This window comes from Lycium ferocissimum, chromosome 1 (assembly GCF_029784015.1).
Source record: "Lycium ferocissimum isolate CSIRO_LF1 chromosome 1, AGI_CSIRO_Lferr_CH_V1, whole genome shotgun sequence".
Lineage (NCBI taxonomy): Eukaryota > Viridiplantae > Streptophyta > Magnoliopsida > Solanales > Solanaceae > Lycium > Lycium ferocissimum.
The window spans coordinates 42199019-42217338 of NC_081342.1; the positions used below are offsets into that span (position 1 = coordinate 42199019).

Sequence of the window (18320 nt, forward strand, 5' to 3'; positions counted from 1 at the left end):
GACTTTTGTATTGTCTTGAATCTGGGCACTCGCCCTATTTATATTCTGCCATATCGGATAACAACCAACTAGTTGAGAGAGCTTAAGGAGCAGTTACAGGATTTATTAAGCAAGGGGTTCATTAGATCGAGTGTCTCCCCTTGCGGTGCTCCTGTGTTGTTTGTGAAGAAGAAAGATGGATCTACGAGGATGTGCATCGATTATCGCCACCTGAACAAGGTTACTATTCATAACAAGTGTCCTATGCCTCATATTGACGATTTATTTGACCAGCTTCAGCGTGCTTGTTGTTCTCGAAGATTGACTAGCATTCAGGCTACCATCAGCTGAAGATCAGGGCTGAGGATAGTCCGAAGACAGCTTTTCGGATGAGATATGGGCATTATAATTTTCTGGTGATGTCATTTAGGCTACTGCATTCATGACTTTGATTAATGGCATCTTTGGGCCATTCCTTAACTCCTTTGTGATTGTGTTTATTAATGATATCTTGGTGTATTCCAAGAGTAGAGAGGAGCACGAGAGCCATCTTCGTACTGTGGCATTTTTGGGCCATGTTAAGTCTAAGGACGAGATCATGGTGGATCCTTAGAGAGATTAGGCGAGGCTTTGAGAGATTAGGCGAGGCCCGCTACTGTGATCGAGATCCATAGTTTCATGGGTTTAGCCAGTTACTACCGCCGATTTGTGAAGGGCTTCTCTTTTATTGCTTCGTCGTTGATCAGATTGACTCAGAAGGATGTTCCCTTCCATTGGTCCGTTGATTGTGAGGAGAGCTTTCAAAAGCTCAAGACCCTTTTGACTTCAGCCCTGATTCTAGCATTGTCTGTGGAGGGTAAGGATTTCTCAGTCTATTGTGATGCATCCTGTGTGGGTTTGGGTGCTATTTTGATGCAGGAGGGTAAAGTCATAGCCTATGCGGAATGTCAGTTGAAGATCCATGAGAGGAATTACCCTACCCATGATTTGGAGTTGTTAGCTGTGGTCTTCGCTTTGAAGATCTGGAGGCGTTACTTGTATGGTGTCTATTGTGAGGTTTTTACCGATCACTGTAGCCTTTAACACGTGTTTATCAGGAGAGATTTTAATTCCAAGCAGCGCTGATGGATAGAGCTCTTGAAGGACTATGACATCTCTATTCTTTATCATCCAGGGAAAGCCAATGTTGTTGTTGATTCCTTGAGTCGCAAGGCCACAAGTATGGGGAATTTAGCCCGCTTGGTTGTTTCCGAGCGTACATTGGCCATGGAGGTTCAGACTCTGGCCAACAGTTTTGTTCATCTTGAAATTTCAGCTCCAGGCAGATTTTCAGCTTGTGTGGAGGCGAAATTATCCTTGTTAGATCTGATTAGGACTTATAAGTTTGAGGATGCTTAGTTGAGCAAGATTCGAGATAGGTTTCTGAGAGGTGAGGCCAAGGAGGCCATTATTGATTCTGAGGGTACTTTAAGTATTGAGGGGCGCGTGTGCGTTCCTCGTGTTGGCGACTTGATTCACTTGATTTTGACTGAGGCCCATAGCTCTTGATATTCCATTCATCCGGGGGCGACTAAGATGTATCGTGATTTAAGGCAGCATTAGTGGTGGCATTGTAAGAAGAGAGTTATAGACGATTTTGTGGCTAAGTGTGGTAATTTCAGCAAGTTAAGTATGAGCACTAGCGACCCGGCGGTGTACTTCAGAGGATGCCCATTCTCGAGTGAAAATGGGAGAGGATCGCCATAGATTTCGTTGTGGGTCTTTCGAAAATCCTGGGTAAGTTTGATTCGATTTGGGTGATAGTTGATCGGTTGACTAAGTCCGCTCATTTCATTCCAGTTCAGGTTTCTTATTCTGCGGAGAAGTTAGCTAAGTTGTACATTCATGACATTATGAGATTGCATGGGGTTCCCATTTTCATTATATCTGATCGAGGTACTATCTTCACTTCCCATTTCTGGAGAGCTTTTCATGATGAGTTGGGTACCTGAGTGGATGTTAGCATAACTTTTCACCCCCAGACAGATGGGCAGTCTGAGTGGACCATTTAGGTGCTCGAGGATATGTTGAGGGCTTGCATTATAGACTCTGGTGGTCATTGGTTTCAGTACTTGCCATTGGCAGAGTTTGTGTATAACAACAGCTATCACTCGAGTATCGACATGGCACCTTTTGAGGCCCTTTATGGTGGGAGATGTAGATCTCCGGTTGGTTAGTTTGATGCATTTGAGGTTCAACCTTAGGGTACGAATATATTGAGAGAGTCTCTTGAGAAGGCGAGGGTCATTCAGGCCAAGCTTTTGGCAGCTCAGAGTCGATAAAAGATGTATGCGGACCGGAAGGTCCGAGATTTAGAGTTCACCGTTGGTGATCAATTTCTATTGAAGATTTCAACCGTGAAGGGTGTTATGAGTTTTGGGAAGAGAGGTAAGTTGAGTCCAAGGTATATTGAGCCATTTGAGATCCTTGATCGTGTGGGCGATGTTGCTTATGAGTTGGCCTTGCCACCGTGCTTGCGGTATTCATCCGGGCCATGTGTTCATGTCGAAGAAGTATCATGCCGATGGTACTTATATTGTTCGTTGGGACTCGGTATTTCTTGATGAGAATTTGACTTACGATGAGGAGCCTATTGCGATTTTGGATAGGCAGGTTCGAAAGTTAAGGTCTAAGGAGAGTTTCTGTGAAAGTGCAGTGGAAGCATCGTACATTTGAGGAGGCCACTTGCGAGACTGAGTCTGACATGTGTAGCCAATATCCTCAGTTGTTTGCCAATTTAAGTACTTTTCCACTCTTTCCCTTCGTCGCTCGAGGACGAGCGATGGTTTAATTGGTTTCTGATGTAACGGCCCATTTGGTCATTATAGCCTTTGCGGTACTTTTGACCCTTCCCCCAGCTTGTATAGCTCACATTTGATCGGACGGGACCGATGAAGCACTAATGTGAGTGCGGAAGCGGGTCACGAGCAGTTAGATTCATTAAATGAGTGTTAAAAGCCCTAAGTCTTTCATTCAATACCATTTTGACTTTAGAGCTTTTTGGGAGTATTCAAGGCTGTTCTTCATAGAAAATCATTGTGGTAAGTTCTTCCACCTTCCTTTCCCTTCCATGCTACATTATTCACCTTAGAAATCCATTAAGCATGCTAGTTTCCTTAAGAAATGGTGAATTTAAAGAGGGTTTTGTGGGTTCTTCATTCTAGGCTATTAAATCTTAGATTATTGATTGGGTTAGCCTCTTTAAGCATGGAATTGATGATTAGAATCTATTATTGCAGGATTCCTTTGGGGTTTTGCCTAGAATCCGAATTTAAGTGATTTGTTAGTTCTTCTAGCTTAATTGATGGGGATTGATCACCTAGAACATTAATTTCATGTTGAGACCTATAGATTCCTTCTTCCATCTTTCTAGTTCATAAACTCCATTCCATAGGTTGGGATCTGGGTCTTGAATAGAAGTAAGGTTTGATTGATGTTTCTTATTGATTCTTATTTCATAATTTAGATATGATTAGACTTCCATTTTCTCGAGGCTCAAAGGAAAGGAAAGACCAAGGTTTGACTAATGGAGACTTTGTTGTTTGGCTTTCCACGCAGGTTACGGTTTACCTTATGGTGAGACTTCGATTAGCGAAGCGTATGTTTAGATGATATTGTCAGAGAATGCATGTAAACCTTCGGGTATAAAGTTGGGTTGGATATTGACTTAGGTTGGGCCTTGTTGTGTGATTTGGGGGCTAGCCACCCCGTTCCGTTGTTGACTTATCTTGTTCTATTTACTTATTGGCTCGTTGTCATATTGAGATATCGGATATTGGTGATTAGTGATATATCATGGCTATGATATTGCGGTGCTTTACTTGATAAATATTGAGATGAGAATTGTGATTCCATTATGGCTTATTGTGTAGCCTTATTATTGATATTACTTGTGTGCCATGTGTGGTACTGTTTGGGATTGAATTGGTTATCGATATTACATTGCATCGTATTCATACTCATTTCCATGATACATTGATATTGTATTGTTATGGTACTGATGATGATAAGTGAGAGAGTCTCCCCTAATTTTTGTGAAGGAGAAAGATTGGACGATGCAAATGTGTATTGATTACAGCCAGTTGAACAAGTGTTGACACCTAATTTTTGACCTATATTAATTTTATTTAATTACCCAGAGTTTTTGGATTTCAAACGGAGTGAAATATGTATTTTTATAAATCAAAATGATTTTATAAAATTATTTCGATAATATTTTGCCAATTCATTTGGCAAAATAACGTCAAATATATATATATATATTGTAAGTCATTTTAAAGTAATTTACATATTTTACTATTAAATGTTAAATATTTGTCAAGATTAATCAAAAAAGAATTCAAACAATTATTTAACTATTTGTTTAGATTACTAAATGCCAAATGGACAAATATTTTACTCCGTTAATTCAAGAAAATGATTAATTTAATAAAATAATCAATTCGCCTCTCAATTTTACAAATTGCATAATTTTATTCGCATTTTATGTTCAAATTAACTACAATTAGTCATGTGATTAATTGTGGCTATAATTTGAAATAGCCGATTGCTTGCTATGCTATTAATTGCTTGCTACGTGGTAATTACGGCTATATTTGAAATAACCAATTACATGACTTAAGTAAATTAAGGCTATTTTTGCAATAATAGTCCTTTTATGTATGTGGTCGTATTTTAAAAAGTGATTAATTTCTTAATCAGTTTAAGTTGGCCATATTTGAAATGCTTTAATTAATTATCATGCTTTAAATTATGGCTATTTGTCAAAGAGTCATTTTTGCCCCTCCCTACATATGCATACATACACAGATATACATAGATATATACATATATGTATGTATATCTTGCATTTTTGCCTATTGGGCCATTCCTCTCTTCTCCTCTTTTAAAATGACCGAGCCCAGTCCAATTTTGAACCGACCTGGCCCAGTTTCGTTCATACAAGGGACCAAACAAACCCTTAAGGTAGAACCACACAAAGGGTTAAGAAACCCTAGAGGCGTAGTCCTCATTTTCTTCGTCTACCACGTCATGATGGTCGGAAATGGAAACATTTCAGGCCAAATCAAACTTAGGCCAAATCAAACTTCTGCAGATGATGCTAGTCCTTTTAAGGCAAAAAATTTATTGCTCTACCCTCTTTCCGCCACTATTCAACCAAACAAGGTAAAACCCTACCTCTCTCCTACGTTTTTTTATTTTTTACGGTCAAAGGAGTACAAGTCTGAACTCGTTTGAACTCTCAAATCTCATTGGTTCATAAAGAACTGAATGGATTTACCAGTTTGAGTTCAAATCTGACCCTTTAGATATTGTTTGCTTTTGATCCTAGCCGTTAATGATTGAATCAAAGTGAACTAGTCCCAATTTTGTGCTAGTCCCACATCGATGGTCAGCTAGGGTTTTTGCAAATTGGGGTTCTATATAAAGAACCCCCAATTCACAATGCAAGACACACAACATCTGCTATTTACAAGCAAAAAGCCTAAGAACTAAAAAATTGCAAGTGACCGACCATCGAATTGGACACTTAGTTTTTTTTTTTTTTTTTTTTTTTAGTTTTTAGATTAAAGTTTAATATTTTTTTTCTTTATTTGTGTGGTTGGGTTGAGCTTTGAAGGGAAGAAGATCTCCAATATTCCAGTTCTAGATCAAGGATGTGCATAAAAGAGGTAAATTTTCCTCCTTTTAATTTAATTTTAGTAATATTTAATTTCCTGTAAACTATATGTGTCTTTATGTGCTTAGATTAGTTTAGATTGGTCCGTATTAGTTATTTATTGTTATGTGATTAGCCTGTTAATCATAATAGTTTAGACTAGTTGTATTAATGATTTGGTAAGTATATGTGATGTAGTCTCCATGTTTACTTAGCCATTATTATTAATGTTGCCTATGTTCAGTCTTTCATGTCTAAATAATAATATAATCCTCTGTGTTAGCACAATTTAGCTTCTTTATCGATGAATATGTGTTTGTACTTTAGCCTGACTACCCTTTTTTTGAGCCTAATCATTAGTTTGTTAATAGCTTTGTTAGTTTAAATGGTCAATATTATGTGGTAATGTTTCAACATGGCTATATTCAGGATTTAAATTGGGATATAGGTATTTGCATGTAGGGACCCCATTTATAAAAATATTCAAATGTAATAGTTTATAAATGTTTAGTGTCCTTATCTGTTTAACTCTCATCATTAGCATATTTAGGGTGACCTTGATTTGTTTAAAACTGTTCAACTGCTTCATCCTTGGTGATTCATGAGAGATATGGATACACATAAATATGTAAATGAGTTTCAAAATTAGTTGAATGAGGTCTTAATTTGCAAAAAATGAAATGGAAAAACTATTTTAAGATTTCAACATACCTGTTTAGCTGGTCTTTGTAACGGTTCGCATTTCGCGGGCGGGGTTACGCTCGGAAAGCTACTAAGAACTCGTTCGTGCTCTTTCGGACTTTGTTTTAAAAGAGTCGCCACCTAATTTTTAGGAAATTCGGAAAATCAGTTTTGAAGGGTTTATTCATACACCGTGAAAAATCCTTCGTAATCCAAAGTTCTAGGTAAGGTTCGGTGATCCCCAAGGAAGGTGTTAGGCACCCTAGTATTAAGGATCCGTACTATACGGTTGACCTTCGAATTCCACTGTATGAGTATTTGCATGAACTGTTTATTTAGTGTTTTACTCCCGCATTATAAAGTCTATCATCTTGCATATCATTTTTTGAAATAAATTGACTATATCCCCTTTACATATAAGGTATTTAGGTTTGGCTTCATAATATCCGGATATAACTAGTTCCTTTTATATATAAGGATAGTAATGGTTTTGAAAAGATATATAAAAAGCTTATTTATTTAAAATGTGAAATAAATGGGTTTTTGCTCATGCTTGACTCATACATGATTCGGGTTAGTCCGTTTAACACGTTTTCAGAATGTCCTTATCTTAAAATATTTATATTTACAAATGACTTGTACAGATTTCAATTTATATTTACATATGAGGAATTTTGTTTTTATATAGCAAAACTAACTTTTTCTTTATCCTTGAATTAAACATAAGGCCTAATACCTGTAATAAAAAGGTGGCATTATTACGTGGGCGTGGCCCAAATTTATTTCTGAGAATTGATTAATAGCCTGTTTGGCCAAGCTTATTTTTCCCTCAAAAGTACTTATTTTTTTAATAAGTACTTATTTTTAAAAAAAAGTGAGGTGTTTAGCCAAGCTTTTGGGAGAAAATAAGTGATTTTAGATAAAGTAGTTTTAGCTTTTTGTGTAAAAAAATGGCTTAAAAGCACTTTTTTGAAAAGTACTTTTGAGAAAAATACACATAGAAATACTTTTAAAAGCTTGGCGAAACACAAATTGCTGCTCAAAAGTACTTTTTAAATTAATTGGCCAAACACAAACTCGCTTTAGTCAAAGACTTTTTTTTAAAAATCTTTTGAAAAAGAATTTTTAAAATGTGTTCGTTTTTAGAAGCTTGGCCAAACAGGCTATAAGTGTCTAGATGTATTGATTTTTTGTTGGGCCTCAACCAAAATTTCATTTTTCCTTTCTGCTACTGGGCTCAGCCCAAAATAGTTATTCATTTTTCTGAAAATTTGTTAAGTGGAGTTTAAAAAATGTGGTTTTAATCGGGCCTTAGCCCAAAATTCTCATTTTTTCGACTGAGCTTAGTCCAAAGAAAATACTTGTGTCTTGTGCAAGAATACACTACATATATATATATATACAAATTGAAATCATTTTTCTGACTGGGCTTAGTCAAAAAAAGAAATCTTTTTAGGAAAACTGAGTTTTAAAGAAAAATATAATGTTCTTTTGGTTTAAAAACGTCAATTTGATTTTTTTCTTTAGGAAGATGGTAACAATATTCCATAATGATGTAATCCTTTTTATCCTCTTTACTGATTTACTTACTTAGCCATTTTTATTTTCAAAATCGTTTATACTAAGCTCGGGTTTGAAAATCGTGTGGGGGCCTAAAGTCGAACTAACGGCATAAGCACCGTTATCCTAAGATGACCAGTACATAATCGTAAGGATTCCAATAATATACATGAGTTTTACAACTTTACAGGATACAATCAATTACATATAACAAATGATGCACAAGCAAAGAGAAAAGGGAAGACTAGCAGCGTACCAAGCCCCTACTTGGCCATTTTCACCCATGGCTGGGCCTTCTATGCGTTTAATAATATTAGCTTCCATCTTTGTCTTATTCTGACTCGAAATTTTTTAAGAAATTTTTTTTTCCGTTGAGACGGTGCCAACGGGTTGTCGGAGGCGGGCCCCTAAATGTCCATGCGGAGGAGGAAAAGAGAGAAAAAGGAGCGAGTTGGTTTATAATTTTCGAACTTATCACATATGTAGATACAAGTACACATATATCACATTCATTCAAGAGTCATGCAATCCATATAGTTGTATATGTACTATTGGGCTTTAATAGGTAGGGATTTAGGTAATAAGAGGGGAAAGTCGTAACCATCCTTTTTCCTAATGCCGCACAAGATCCAAGAGGTTTCATGAACCTCCGGCATGGCAGGACACAAGGGGAAGGCTTAAGACCAAACCCCAAAAGCTACCTTAGTTTCCTAGCCAATATAGCCATAAGTAGAACAGAATTCCTCATTCATACATGAGTTTGGTATAGGTAGAAACAGCTTTGGTGTATTCAGTCATAACATAAGCAGAAGTAGACAGAACAAACAGGCATGGATATGAACAGAAGCAAGTGGTAACATATAGAGGAAGTATAACTAGAAGCAAATTGAAAACACACAGACATGGCATTTATAGAAACAAACTGCAGGTCTAATGCTCATAGGGATAGCACAAGGCAATACTTATTATGGTAACAATAAAAGGGATATATTTAGGATTCATACACAACCAGGCAAACATGCACATAAGCTGAACTCAGGTTTCTCTGAACTCCAGTGAACATGCGCAGGATAAAAGGTCATGCAGAAATGACAATTTGTAATTTGAGTGATCATGGCATAAAAAGGCAAAAAGACAGACCAAAGTTTCTGCGGTTCAAGTAAACATATATAGGAGATGTAGCACACAAATGAGCAACTGTAGTTTCAACAACCATGGCACAAGTATAAACAAATTGCAACAGTTCCAAGTGTGTGAGGAGGATGCGCAGATTGCTTTTTTAACATTTGACTCTAAGTTTTATACTTCCCTTGAGTTCTTTCCTATCTGTATCCAAGTTCAGCACATATGCACCCAGATTCTTTATTTAAATATAACCAGTTATTCCTTAATGACAATCTGTTTACAATCTAAGTCCCCTTAGGTCTAGTGATAGTTCTTATATGGTCCCAAGGTCTGCATATGGTGAGCATGCATCCCAAAATCATAGAAGTGCAATGGTGTTCTTTATATGAAGAGGAGGTGTTATGAACCCAAGCATTACTTTGATTCTCCCTTATCCCTCTCCTCAGAACATCTTTTTAAAAAGACCTTTCTAAGCCATGTGATTTTTAGCTCACCTATAGTCCTCTAGAACCATATGAGGTCCTGTCAAATTAATTAACATACCTGAGGACGACGATTGGAGAGCTTCTGGGCTCTAGAGAGAAGAAAGAACGACTGGAGAGATTGAGATCTTCATAGAGAAGAGAGTGGGAATATGTGCAATCACTGAAGAGAGAGAAGGGGGCTTATGCATATTTTAAGAGAAGAGAGAGGGGCTTTTGTATATTTTAAGAGAAGTGAAAGGGACTTAAGTGTATTAGTTTAAACATTCAAACTTTTAAAAATTATAAAATGTACCCCATGCTCCTTTTTCTAAACCCTAATCCGGGAAAATAAATAAAAAAGAAAATGAGTGACCTTATTGCAAATTAAGACTCGAGAGTGGCCTTTTTGCCAAATCTTCTCATCTAACTTATGCGCTAATAAGAATGTTACTTCTAACTATTTTATTAGTGCATAATAGCCATACTGCCCTTATGATAACAATATCAGCAAACATATTGACTATCGAGGAAGCATGCATTTATTTCGTGGTGAACTGGTGATACTTCAATGCCTACTATATATGTCCATTTAATACAAATTAATTATTACATAAAATAATTGGGATCCACTATGTATTATTGTCTGACTGTTTGATATGTAGTAAGAAAACGACTCTTCTGGCGTGTTTCTCACAATTTAGGTCTGAATTTAAACGCAGTAGGTAAGGGGGACCGGATAAGGCTTCACTCTTGAATTATTAGTCTGTGCGCTTACCTTACTGTAGTTGCATGATTCTAGCTCTAGACATCACTAAAAATAGAATATACTCCCTCAGTTTGCTTTTACTCGTCCATTATATTTAAAATATATTTTCAATTTCTTTTGTCATTACTTTTAAGCAATGCTCGGGGTTATAAAAAAACTTGTGATTGTTTTAGGTGTTCTACCCTTAACATTAGTTGCTTATTCCCCAAATCATTTTCCAAGACCCAAGACTAAACACCAATAATATGAATATTGTGGAAAATACGTATATCAATTATTGTTTTTTAAAGGAAGTGCAAAGTCCAAATTGAATAAGTAAATACATATGAAAGGAGGGAGTAGAAAAACAAGTAAGTGTACCTTGAAGCATCTGTATTAAGGAATAAAAATACGACTTAAACGAAGGAGATAATTTTTCCACAGGATTTTTACCGTCCGCGATATAAATCTTGATCATGTTGTATTTATATACAATATATTATTAATTGATTTGAATAGAATGCTATGAAGGGAAACTTTATGTGAATTAATACTTCATAATGGATGGACTGATAGATTATTAGCTTCTTAAGGAGGGTTTTTGAAAGTAATACATCTCAAAGCATACATAAGAGATGATGCTTGCTTGCTAGGGTAATTGGGAAACTGAAGCTAACTGTATCCTAATGGGCTATGTGTTTCACAGAAGATTAAAAGAATTTCATAATATATATTTTTTCTTGGCTAGTAGCTAGTACTCTATATTGAAACATGTAGCAAGACACTTGCACATCATGTATAGATATAAATCGAGTAAATTTTATGGGTTGTCATTCAGCTTTGTGTTCATTACACCAAAGTCACATTTCTTTCTTTTGTTACCAAAAAAACATTTCACTTTGCTCCGATAATCAATGGTTGATTTTGATTAACTAAAGTTAATATATTAACCCAATATAATTTACTCGATAAAAATTACTCAATCTTACAAGATAAATTAAAATTTCTCTCAATATGATAAGCTGCGACAAATATATCCAACTACATACGTGGAATGAATACGCCAAAAAGAAAAGACCAAATAAATAATCAATTAATACTCCAAAACTAGAAACAGCGTAAAAACGTGGAACACATGGATTTGGGTATTGTTGTTTTCTTGTTTATAATTTTCTTAGTTGCTAGCTAGTAATTTCTGGCTATAAATACGAGACTCTCGTATTGAAACATCACAACCCAACTCATCTCTCTTTTGATATTTCATTCTTTCCCTTATTCATATATATCATCATGTTTAAGAATATTGTGGATGGACTAACTGGGCATCATGACTCAAAGAAAGTAAAAGGAACTGTGGTCATGATGAAGAAAAATGCTTTAGACTTTACTGATCTTGCTGGTTCTTTGGCTGATAAAATCTTTGAGACCCTTGGCCAAAAGGTCTCTTTCCAATTGATCAGTTCTGTTCATGGTGATCCAGGTAACTAAGTTCCTCCGTCTCTCCACTTTAAATATTTATCACACATGCATCATCAAATATTCACAACCCATTAACACGTATATAAGTTTGTTTTGTTTTGTTTTGTACTCCCTCCGTGTCACCTTCCTTCACAATCCAATACAATTGGAGAACGACTCTAAGAAAAAAAGACAGACTTTGGACCTTATGGCCGTCTCAAATATGATGACATGATATTTCTTGGCTATTAAATCAACTCAATAACAATAAAAATAAAAAGTCTAAAGTTAATTATTTCTAAATAAAAATATAAAGATCAAAGTTAGTTATTTCTAAATAAAATAAAGGATCATTCCTTTTAATATTCTAAACACTAAATGGTGTCACATGAAATGAAACAGTTGATGTATTTATTGATTTCTGCTATCATGTTATATTTTCAAGAAGTAATTGCGAATAAGTTAAGAGAAAAAGGGCGGACCCGCTACTAAGATTATAAAATATCTCATGTGCATAACTACTTTAGTGGAGTCCTACATGCTTGTAGGCAATATTATGAAGTATTCCAGAAATAATGATACTTCCTGATCCCCGCTAGGGGTTTACGTCGATAGTTTCTACTTTTAAATTTTTTTTAACACTCTTCTTGGTTGATTGTTGTAAGATGTAGTTATTGGTGCTAAAGTTTAGTTTGAAATTACTATGAAATGTTTAAAACGATTATAATTGATCTTAAATGTAAAAAACATTCAGCAAAATATATTCGACCTAATTTCAAATTCTTGAAAGCAAAGGTTAAGACTTATACTAGAATATTATTAGAGTTGAAATTACAGTTTAAACTTCAAAAATCGCTTTTCGTACGTGAAAAGTATGTTAGCACGTTTAGCTTGGCACACATGAAATTTCACATACCGTACTTTAGGCTATTACCGTCAAGGTTGTCAAAACTGTCAAATGTTAACCCTTAGATTTTAGAGCTTCAACTCCCCAGTACGCATGCTAATTTGGTACTATAAACATAAAGCGGCACTTATTCTTTTGAGAGAGAAAAAAAAAAAAGATTTTTGATGTGAAATCTGAAAATTAATTCTCTCCCCCGACAAAAAAAAAAAAAAAATGAATTTGATGCAATAATCTGTCTATTAACTTTTGCTTTGATTGCAGTTTTGACTTTTTTACATCATATTTGCATTTAGCTGTATATGAAATTTATAAAACCAAAAAATTCTTATATTAAATAAATAAAAAAAATACTTCATTGATCTCATTTTATATAATGGTATTTGCGTGGACGCAAAATTTGAGAACGAGAGTTAATAATTTCACATATACATACATGTAGAGATGGGGTGGGACAATCCAAAAGTATGAAGATATAACTGCAAAAGAGATTATTTCTGAACGAGAAACAATTAGTCGAATCACTAAGGGACGGTTTGATATGCGGGATAAGGTGGGATACCGGATTAAGTTAGAGATTAAGTTTATATTCTGTTTGGTAGAAATTTATACCTTGTATCAAACAGAGTATAATGTTAATCTCAAGATTAATCTTGGATATGTCCACCTTATCCCATCAAATTTAGTATTATTTATCTCACCTAGGAGTGGGATAAATTAATCTAGAAATAATAATCCTAGAACTATAATTCCGAGATAACTTAATCCCTGCACCAAACGACCCTTAATAATGAACTTTGCTTCATCCTCGCAGCCAAAGCTATCTACCAAACAGAAAGTACATGCCTTCCCTATTAAAGCTATCAATATTGTGGAGATGAATGGGGAGAATTTAATGAGGTTCTTAACTCTAACAAATGAAAATTAAGATGATAAAATTATCGCTTCCAGCAAGATCTATCATCGAATAATTACGGCTACAAATGAAAATATGATAAAAAGAAAATATAGCATCCAGCAAGATCTATTATTGAATAATTATGACCACAAATGAGAATATGATAAAAAGAAAATATAGCATCCAGCAAGACATTGAATAATTATGACCGTAAACGATATATAAGTTAATTTATTCAGTCATCTATAAGATTAGGTACAATTTAATCTTTTACTACCTATATAATAGCGATATATGGTGAATAGCACGTACGTATTATTGATACTGACAAATAAGTTTTATTTAAGGTGCGTGACTAAGATAATTAATTTGGCAATCAATATATTAATTACTTTCTCCATCCCAATTTTTGTGACACTTTTTCCTTTTTAGTCTATTTTTTTTTAAAAAAAGTCACATTTCTATATTTAGTAACAATTTAACTTTATGAGATGATTTATAGCTACCCAACTATCCAAGGCTTGTTTTGGACCACAAATTTCAAAAGTTTTTTTTTAATTTTTTTTAAATTTTTTTTAATTTTATATTTCATGCCTAGCCAAATGGTGCCGCGTAGATTGGGATGGATGGAGTAATTTCTTAATTATAGAGTACTAGCCAACGTATTAGCTAAAAACAAGAAAAACAAGACAATGATTAATGATCTCTCAAATCATACGTATTTGTCTAGTTAAACATGAACTCAAGATACATTCAGCAATTGCGATTGGATAAGACGCAAGGCTCTTTGAATTTACAATTCAAGATTTTGTTGGACCAAATTGAAAGGCAGTTTAAGTTTTCTTGAGCCAAAATTACTGAATATTTTTGTATACTGATTTTCTTTAGGACTATCGATGAATTTTAATTTATTCAAATTAGTCAATAGCGCTAAACGTTATACCCCAACAAGAAGCATTTGATATTTCACTGGATTTTCTTCATAAACAACGGGTGTATGCCTTGTCACTCTTGTCCTATCTAAGATTACTTGTAATTGATTGTATACCCTCAATTTTCACTATCCAGAAATGGTCATTTATTATTTTTTTCGTTTTGATCAAACTTTGCAGCAAATGGTTTACAAGGGAAACGCAGCAATGCAGCCTACTTGGAGAACTTCGTCACTACTTTAACCCCATTAACAGCAGGGGAATCAGCCTTTGGTATCACATTTGATTGGGATGAGGAATTTGGAGTGCCAGGTGCATTCACCATCAAGAATATGCATATCAATGAGTTCTTCCTCAAGTCACTCATCCTTGAAGATGTGCCTAATCATGGCAAGGTCCATTTTGTTTGCAATTCTTGGGTTTATCCTGCTTTTAGATACAAGTCAGATCGCATTTTCTTTGCAAATCAGGTATATATAGTTACTTCTGCAAGTATTTAGGCACGCATGTAAAAAGGGCAACGCGCAAAATCAATGTTTTGATTGTTGTTGCAGCCTTATCTTCCAAGTGAAACACCAGAACCATTGCGCAAATACAGAGAAAATGAATTACAGGTCTTAAGAGGAGATGGAACAGGAAAGCGTGAAGCATGGGATAGAGTTTATGACTATGATTTCTACAATGACTTGGGTGATCCAGATCAAGGTGAAGATCATGTCAGACAAATCTTGGGAGGTTCTGCTGACTACCCATATCCTCGGAGAGGAAGAACAGGCAGAGCACCAACACGAACAGGTTAGGACTTCATGAAAATTACTTCATCCAATGAGTATATATAATTTACTTTAAATTTTTAGAAACTAAGTTTCAGTGTTATTTTTTCCCCCCGTTGAATAGATCCTAAAAGTGAAAGCAGAATTCCACTTATTCTGAGCTTAGACATCTATGTACCGAGGGACGAGCGTTTTGGTCACTTGAAGTTGGCAGACTTCCTAACTTACGCGTTGAAATCCATTGTTCAATTCATCCTCCCTGAATTACATGCTCTATTCGATGGAACCCCTAATGAGTTTGATAGTTTTGAGGATGTACTTAGAATGTATGAAGGAGGGATCAAACTTCCTCAAGGCCCTTTATTCAAAAGTCTCACTAATGCCATTCCTCTTGAGATGATAAAAGAACTCCTGAGAACTGATGGTGAAGGAATATTGAGGTTTCCAACTCCTCTAGTTATTAAAGGTACAAATGATACATCCTAACAACCATCCTAATTAACCGATTTTTTTTCCCTGTGTGTATGTATGATTTAAGTATTGATTGTGCAGACAGTAAAAGTGCATGGAGGACCGATGAAGAATTTGCAAGAGAAATGCTAGCTGGAGTTAATCCTGTCATAATTAGTAGACTCCAAGTAAGATGGTTTCTTTGCTCATCTTTTAAAGACGACTAGGAAGTAGGGGACTAAAGGGTCGAATTTACATTAGGTTCCTTTCTATTATCTATAATCTTCTTGTGGACAAAGACTATTGATCTTTTGTTTCTTTTTTAATCTGTAGGAATTCCCTCCCAAAAGCAACCTGGATCCCCAAGTATATGGAAATCAGAATAGTACAATTACTGCAAAACACATAGAGGATAAGTTGGATGGGCTAACAATTGATGAGGTAATTCATTTGCTCTAAATTCTACACTAGTTTGTACAGTTAACATAGATTCCTTTCACAAGAACTAAATAAGGATTTTGGCATGTTATTTGACAGGCAATCAATACGAATAAACTTTTCATATTGAACCACCATGACGTCCTTATACCATATTTGAGGAGGATAAACACCACAACAACAAAAACCTATGCCTCAAGAACTTTACTCTTCTTGCAAGACAATGGATCTTTGAAGCCACTAGCAATCGAATTAAGTTTGCCACATCCAGATGGAGATCAATTTGGTCCTATTAGCAAAGTGTATACTCCAGCTGATCAAGGCGTTGAGGGCTCCATCTGGCAATTGGCCAAAGCTTATGTTGCAGTGAATGACTCAGGTGTTCATCAACTAATTAGTCATTGGTAATCCCTGTCAAAATACTTCTCTAATGATTTATGACACACAATCGCGACTAATTCAACACATGCTAAAATAGTATTAATCTAACACATTTGGTCATCTTCGCAGGTTGAATACACATGCAGTGATTGAGCCATTTGTGATTGCAACAAATAGACAACTAAGTGCGCTTCACCCTATTCATAAGCTTCTATATCCGCACTTCCGGGACACAATGAATATAAATGCTATGGCAAGACAAGTTCTAATCAATGCTGGTGGAGTTCTTGAGAGTACTGTTTTTCCTTCCAAATATGCCATGGAAATGTCAGCTGTTGTTTACAAAAATTGGGTTTTCCCTGATCAAGCCCTTCCGGCGGATCTTGTTAAAAGGTACTGAATGATAAGCTCCATCAAAACTTTAGCTTAGCGACTAAGTTTCATAAATAACTTTACAAGAAAAAACACATAGTTTAATTGTTTATATGACCATTATATTTTCAATCTCAGGGGAGTGGCAGTTGAGGACGATAGTTCCCTGCATGGAGTTCGTTTGCTGATAAAGGACTACCCATACGCTGTTGATGGCTTAGAAATCTGGTCAGCAATCAAAAGTTGGGTGACAGAATACTGCAATTTCTACTACGGATCGGCTGAAGAGATTCTGACAGACAATGAACTCCAAGCCTGGTGGAAGGAACTCGTGGAAGTGGGACATGGTGATAAAAAAGATGCACCGTGGTGGCCTAAGATGGAAACACCTGAAGAGCTAATCGATTCTTGTACCATCATTATATGGATAGCTTCTGCACTTCATGCAGCAGTCAATTTCGGGCAATATCCTTACGCAGGTTACCTCCCAAATCGTCCTACAGTAAGTCGAAGATTTATGCCGGAGCCAGGAACTCCTGAGTATGAAGAGCTAAAGACAATTCCTGATAAGGCATTCCTGAGAACAATCACTGCTCAGTTACAGACATTGCTTGGTGTTTCCCTCATAGAGATATTGTCAAGGCATACTTCAGATGAAATTTACCTTGGACAAAGAGACTCCCCTGAATGGACAAAGGATCAAGAACCCCTTGCTGCTTTTGACAGATTTGGGAAGAAGTTGAGTGACATTGAAAATCAGATTATACAAAGGAATGGTGACCCTATATTGGGAAACAGGTCAGGTCCTGTTAAGGCTCCATATACATTGCTTTTCCCAACAAGTGAAGGTGGACTTACAGGTAAAGGAATTCCCAACAGTGTGTCAATATAGACCTTTTTTACTCTGGAAGCCAAATTAACTATTGAGCCATGAGAAGGTCAACATTGAAGAATGAAGAAAGCTGGAGTTTGAATAAATCTTGTAATAAAGTTCCATTATTTTAAGTGTGGTTCCCTTGTTTGCTTTATTTCTGTAAGTTTTATTCTCCTAAAGTTACTGTATTTCTGTTTCAACCTTACCGGTCATATATTTCCAGTATGTTGTTAAAATAATGCAAATAATTGCAGCCGAAAATTCCTATATATTATGCAACTTGTAATCATTATGATCATTGAAAATATTTTGTAAGATGTGACTTACGTTTTGGCCCATTAATTTCAATTCAATAAATATTAGCTAAAATCCTAGTGGCTAATAGGGAGATTACCTTTTGATACAACTTATTACTCACAGGATAGAAAGCGGGAGATAATGTTTTGCCTTTAAAAGAATAAGAGCCTGTTTGGATTGGCTTATTTTAGGTGTTTTTAAGCCAAATACCTTTCAAGTACTTTTGTAGTATTTGTGTAAAATAAAGAAGTGCTTTTAAGCTCTTGTTTTTAAGCTAAAATGACAAAAATA

The 18320-nt window shown here is 35.5% G+C and overlaps 1 protein-coding gene across 1 annotated transcript; it reads left to right on the forward strand.

The window, feature by feature from the left end:
* Positions 1 to 11470: 11470 nt before the first annotated feature.
* Positions 11471 to 18058, forward strand: LOC132054546 (linoleate 9S-lipoxygenase 6). Its single transcript, XM_059446532.1, has 9 exons — positions 11471 to 11732; positions 14625 to 14914; positions 14999 to 15239; positions 15342 to 15683; positions 15770 to 15855; positions 16001 to 16108; positions 16205 to 16509; positions 16616 to 16879; positions 16997 to 18058. Exons 1-9 carry the CDS (start codon positions 11543 to 11545, stop codon positions 17748 to 17750), a joined length of 2580 nt encoding a protein of 859 aa, XP_059302515.1. The 5' UTR covers positions 11471 to 11542; the 3' UTR covers positions 17751 to 18058.
* The last annotated feature ends 262 nt before the right edge of the window (positions 18059 to 18320 follow it).